The sequence below is a fragment of the Chiroxiphia lanceolata genome, chromosome 10 (genome assembly GCF_009829145.1).
Source record: "Chiroxiphia lanceolata isolate bChiLan1 chromosome 10, bChiLan1.pri, whole genome shotgun sequence".
Lineage (NCBI taxonomy): Eukaryota > Metazoa > Chordata > Aves > Passeriformes > Pipridae > Chiroxiphia > Chiroxiphia lanceolata.
The window spans coordinates 21,465,752-21,470,902 of NC_045646.1; the positions used below are offsets into that span (position 1 = coordinate 21,465,752).

Consider the following 5,151-nt stretch of genomic DNA (forward strand, 5'->3'; position numbering starts at 1 on the left):
GTATTCCTGGTGGTGGGAATCTCATCAGGTCCTGCAGAACAGCGAGGGGGACTGATGTCCTCAGTGTCTCTAAAAAACTCCAGAGACTCAGAAGTCTTTCCAAAATGTGCTTCCTTCAATTAAAAATCAATTAATACTCCCCTCCTTTTCCCAGCGCCTGAAGCATTAAAAAAAAAAAAAAAGTTATTTAAAGATCCACTCTTTTACTAAATAAAGTTTGGAACGGGGGTATTTTCAAACGATAGGTGCTCTTCTCTCACTTTTGGCTGTTGCAAAACCAGCCATGATTCCTGTGAGCAAGAGGAGGAGGATGAAGGCAGAAATACAGCTCTATTTATGCTGATACTGGATCTCGGGCTACATGATCTCATCTAATTTAAAGTTACTCCAAATGAACTATCTCCAAGAATATAATTTTAATGTTTCCCTATCAGGCCGCTCTTATCTCTCTGCATTACCATGATATCATTCAGGAATAATAATCACACTATTAGTTTTGGTGTCTAAACAAGCTGCCGAGGAGAAAGGGATTTCAGTCACCGCCCTGGAAATCGCTGCTCCCCCCCCCCCAAAAAAAAACCCAAAAAACAAACCCCAACCCCCCAAAAACTGTACAAACTTTATAAAATCCAACCTCGGGGGATGCACAGCTGCAACGGACGCCCTTCCAGGACAGGTGATTTCGAGGGAAAATGGAAGTATTTTAAGCATTTAAGGACGGAGGCGTTGGCATCTCGAAGGAAATCTTTCTTTTTTTTTGTTCGCGGGGGGATATCTGGGATGTAAATGAACAAACTGGAGCCCGAAGTGCCCCGAGCTGATGCAGCGTGCGCTGCAGCAGGCGCGGGCGGCAGCCAATGAAAGCCGGGCTGCCGATTTTTTTATCATTAATATTGCGGAGCAACATTAACTGATTGGAAAGACTTTTCGGGAGCGGGCAGAGCCTGCGAGCCATCACTCCCTCCCGAACGGTTTCGTCTCGCTACCCGGATTTTGGAGGGCGACGCCGGGTCCCTCTCGTTCCGTCTTGGCGAGGGATGATAATTTCTCCCCCTCCTTCGAAGAATTTGAAAATAAGCAATAAAAACAAAGGGAGTTTTGTGTTTTACACGGCGGAGGGGGGAACACGCGGTGCTGAGGAGCGACGGGGAGCGGCTCCAGCGCGGCTTTCCCGCGGACGCGAAGCGCGGGGCTGGGGCCGCTGCGATCGCTGTTTCCACGGGAAAAGGGGGGGTAAAAAAAAGAAGTTTCCACGCGTGTCACCCCGCCACGGCCACGGCCAAGCCCGCGGGTGTCTGTCGGGGCGAGCAGCGCTCGGAAATCCCAGCCCCGGCCCGCCGGGATACCGGGACCGCCCGTGGTACGAGGTGCCCGAGGGGGTCACAGCGCAGGCGACCCTGGAGGGGGCAACTGGGGGAAGGGGCAGCCCGCACCCCCTTTTGTTGTTTGCGGGTCCCACATGGACATCAGCGGCTCCTGGGGGTGAAGGCAAGCGCGGGGGAGCCCACCTTGGGATGGGGGGAAATTTTCCCGAGGAATTTCCCGCCCGCCGCCCCCTCTCCCGCTCCGGGCACGGCTGTCCCGGCGAGGGCCGGGAAACTCGCGGTGCGTTTCTGGGCGCAACGAAAAAAGCCGCTGGGACGGGGCTGGTGGCAGCAGAGCCAGAGCCGCGGGCGCTGCCGGCCCCGTCCAGGTGAGCGGACTCCAGATCCTTTGCCCCTTTCTTCTTCCTCCTCCTCATCTTCCTCCTCCTCCTCGGCTCCTCACGCTCAGGGCTCTGCCGGCAAATGAAAGTCATTTATTGTGAAGAAGGAGGAAATAAGGACGAAGGTGATTTATTCTATTACTATTATTATTATTTGGAGGAGGAAGGGGGTAGGTGAGTGCCCCCAAATAGCAGCGCCCTGGCACCGAGAGGCCGCGGCCGAGGTTCCCCCCGGGCAAGAGGGGAAGTTCTGGGCGGAGCGGCGCGGGGGGAGCCCCGAGGGGCCGGACCGGCCGCCCCCCCGCCCGTCCCGGGAGCCCCCCCCCGACATCTCGTTTCTCTCCCCGGTCGCTGTCGGACGCGGGCGGGCGGGGGCCGGGGGCGGCTTTTCGGAGCAGGTTTGTTAACCAAAGCAGGTGCTAAAAACCAATAAGCCCGGAACAAACGCGGTCCCCCCCGGGAGCCGGGACAATTGTTTCCATTTAATAAATATTTTTCCCACGGGCGTTTCGCGGGAGGCAGGCAATTATTCAAAGCAAGCCGGGACGCGGGCCGGCTCCCGGGGTTAAGCGGGGCTGCGGAGCGGGGAAAGCGGGGGTTGGGGGAGCGGGAGAGCGGCCGGGAGCGCGGGGAAGGCGGGGGGGAAGCGGCAGAGCAGCAGCGCTCGCAGCCCCGACGGCCGCGGCAGAGCCCGGAGGGCGCAGGGACCGGCCCTGCTCCGCGCACCCCCGGCACGGGGGAGGACGAGGAGCACGGGGACGACCCCCTTCGCCTTCCCCCTTCCTCCACAGCTGCTCTTAGCGCAGCAACTCACAAAAGCCTTCTTTTTAATCCGCGCGTTGGCAGAGGGTGGGGGGGGTCCTCCCGTCCCCTCCTTCCTCCCTTCCTCCTCCTCCCCGCGCCGTCCCCTCCCCTCCTCTTCCTCTCGCCCTTCCTCTCTCCCTCTCTTTTTAAGCGGGCCCCCTCCGCGCTGATTGGGCGCCCGGCCGCGCTGTGACCGCCCTGCCGCTATGTCAGCCTGCCCGCCGCAGCCCCGCGCCTTTGAACTGCCCCGCACGGCCCCGCGTCCCCACGGCCGGCCCGCAGCAGCGCCCGGCGGCTCGCCGCCCGCCTAGCCGCCCGCCGGGCCCCGCGGGCCGCGCTCCGCTCCGCGCCCCGCTCCGCGCCCCGCCCCGGCACGGCTCCCGCCGGGGACGGCCTTGGCGGAGGACCTGTGATGATCAGCTGAGCCCGCTCCTCCCGCTCCTCCGGCTCCTTCGGCCTCCTCCTCTTCTTCTTCTTCTTCCTCCTCCTCCTCCTCCTCCTCCTCCCGCCGCCGTCCGGAGCCCCGCACGGCCGCGCCGCGCCCCGCACCGCCGCCCGCCCGCCCGCCCGGCCGAAGCATGTCCAAGCCCAGCGACCACATCAAGCGCCCCATGAACGCCTTCATGGTGTGGTCCCGCGGCCAACGGCGCAAGATGGCCCAGGAGAACCCCAAAATGCACAACTCGGAGATTAGCAAGCGGCTGGGCGCGGAGTGGAAGTTGCTCTCCGAGGCGGAGAAGCGCCCCTACATCGACGAGGCCAAGCGGCTGCGGGCGCAGCACATGAAGGAGCATCCCGACTACAAGTACCGGCCCCGGCGCAAGCCCAAGAACCTGCTGAAAAAGGACAGGTATGTCTTCCCTTTGCCTTACCTCGGGGAAACCGATCCCTTAAAGGCTGCCGGGCTTCCCGTGGGGGCCACTGACTCGCTGCTGAGCTCCCCGGAGAAGGCCAGGGCTTTCCTGCCTCCCACCTCAGCACCTTACTCCTTACTTGACCCCAGCCAGTTCAGCTCCAGCGCCATTCAGAAGATGACTGAGGTTCCTCACACCTTAGCCACCAGCACCCTGCCCTACGCCTCCACCTTGGGATACCAGAACGGGGCGTTCGGCAGCTTGAGCTGCCCCAGCCAACACACCCACACTCACCCCTCGCCAACTAACCCGGGCTATGTCGTGCCGTGTAACTGTACCGCTTGGTCGGCTTCCAGTTTGCAACCTCCGGTTGCCTACATATTATTCCCGGGCATGACCAAGACTGGGATAGACCCCTATTCTTCAGCACACGCGACTGCCATGTAACACCCACCCACCCGCACCCCACGGGCGTGTGCGTGCGCGTGTCCCCCGCCCCGGGTGGCGGCCGGAACCGGGATTCCTTCGTGTGTGCATGTACATAAAACCTGCAAGGAGCGCAAAAGGCCACCCGACCCAGGACTCTGCCGCCCGCCGCCGGGCCGGGACAGACGCGGACGCTGCCTCGGAGATGCTCTCGCCCTAAAGCTCGCCCCGAGAGCTGGCCCCGGGCTCGGGGGGGAATCTGCAATCGCGGGGGCAGATAGGAGCCCGGCACTTGTAAGAGTTGTAAATGTGTTTAAAAAAGAAAAACAAAAAAGGAAAAGCGAAGCTTGAACTGCCCTTTCGGGACAAAGCGGGGGAGAAAAAGAGAAAAAGAAAAAAAAGAGAGAGAGAGAGAGAGAGAGGTGGTTTCGATTTTTATTTATTCTCTTAATGTCTATGAGTTCTCCAGGGTCTCATGTCACTTGGACTTGACTTTGGGAAGTCCCGGTCTTACTCTGATTTTATTTTTTTTCCCTTGTTGTTTTCCTTTTGCACATTGAAAGACGAGATCAGCTGTGTTATATATATATAAATATATATATATTTTGCCACCACGCACTACTAGGTAAAATTGCTTTTCATGTCAGAAAAAGGCTCTTCAAAGTTAAAAAAGGAAAAAAGAAAAAGAAAAAAAGAGGGGGAGAAACATTTATATTTAAAACATATGATAGTGTTTGCTTAATTTAAAACAGATAGTCCTTAAATTTGTGTGATCCAGTGAGACTAGATCTAAGTTTACTTTAGACAGAGCGTCAGGTATGAAGTCAGGCAGTAGAATTGTAAAAAAATTAATACTACTACTACTACTACTAATAATAATAACGAAAAACCGAATAAAAACGATGGCAATTTAAATAAGTTTTCACAATGTCTTGGGGGAAGAAGAAACAGAAACTAAGATGTATCCGGCAGGATTTTACCTCGTTAACCCTTTTCATTTGTTGAACAAAGACGTTTTGAATAAAGACAATCTGTCATCAAACGAGGCAACTGCGTGGTGTGAGTGCGGGGCCGCGTCCCGCACCGGGGGCTGCCCCCGGCTCTCCCCGCCCCGACCCCCGAGCGCAGCGGCTCGGGGCCGCTTTGGAGCCGAGCCGAGCCGAGCCGAGCCGGGTCGGGCTCCTTTGGAGCCCGTCGGGGAAACGCGGCTGCGGGGAGAGAGAACTCGCGGAACGCGGGGACGGAGCGGAGCAAAGCCCGGGAGCTGCGGGGGCTGCTCCCCCACGGCCCTGACCCCCATCCCGTCGGGTTTTCCCAAGTTGCCTCCGCGGCGTTGAAGTTTTACCGGTGCGAGGAGATATT

The 5,151-nt window shown here is 58.3% G+C and overlaps 1 protein-coding gene across 1 annotated transcript; it reads left to right on the top strand.

Moving 5' to 3' along the window:
* The first annotated feature begins 3,024 nt into the window (after positions 1–3,024).
* SOX14 (SRY-box transcription factor 14) lies at positions 3,025–4,835 on the top strand. The gene is made up of 2 exons (XM_032697926.1): positions 3,025–3,359; positions 3,513–4,835. Exons 1-2 carry the CDS (start codon positions 3,088–3,090, stop codon positions 3,808–3,810), a joined length of 570 nt encoding a protein of 189 aa, XP_032553817.1. The 5' UTR covers positions 3,025–3,087; the 3' UTR covers positions 3,811–4,835.
* Positions 4,836–5,151: the final 316 nt, after the last annotated feature.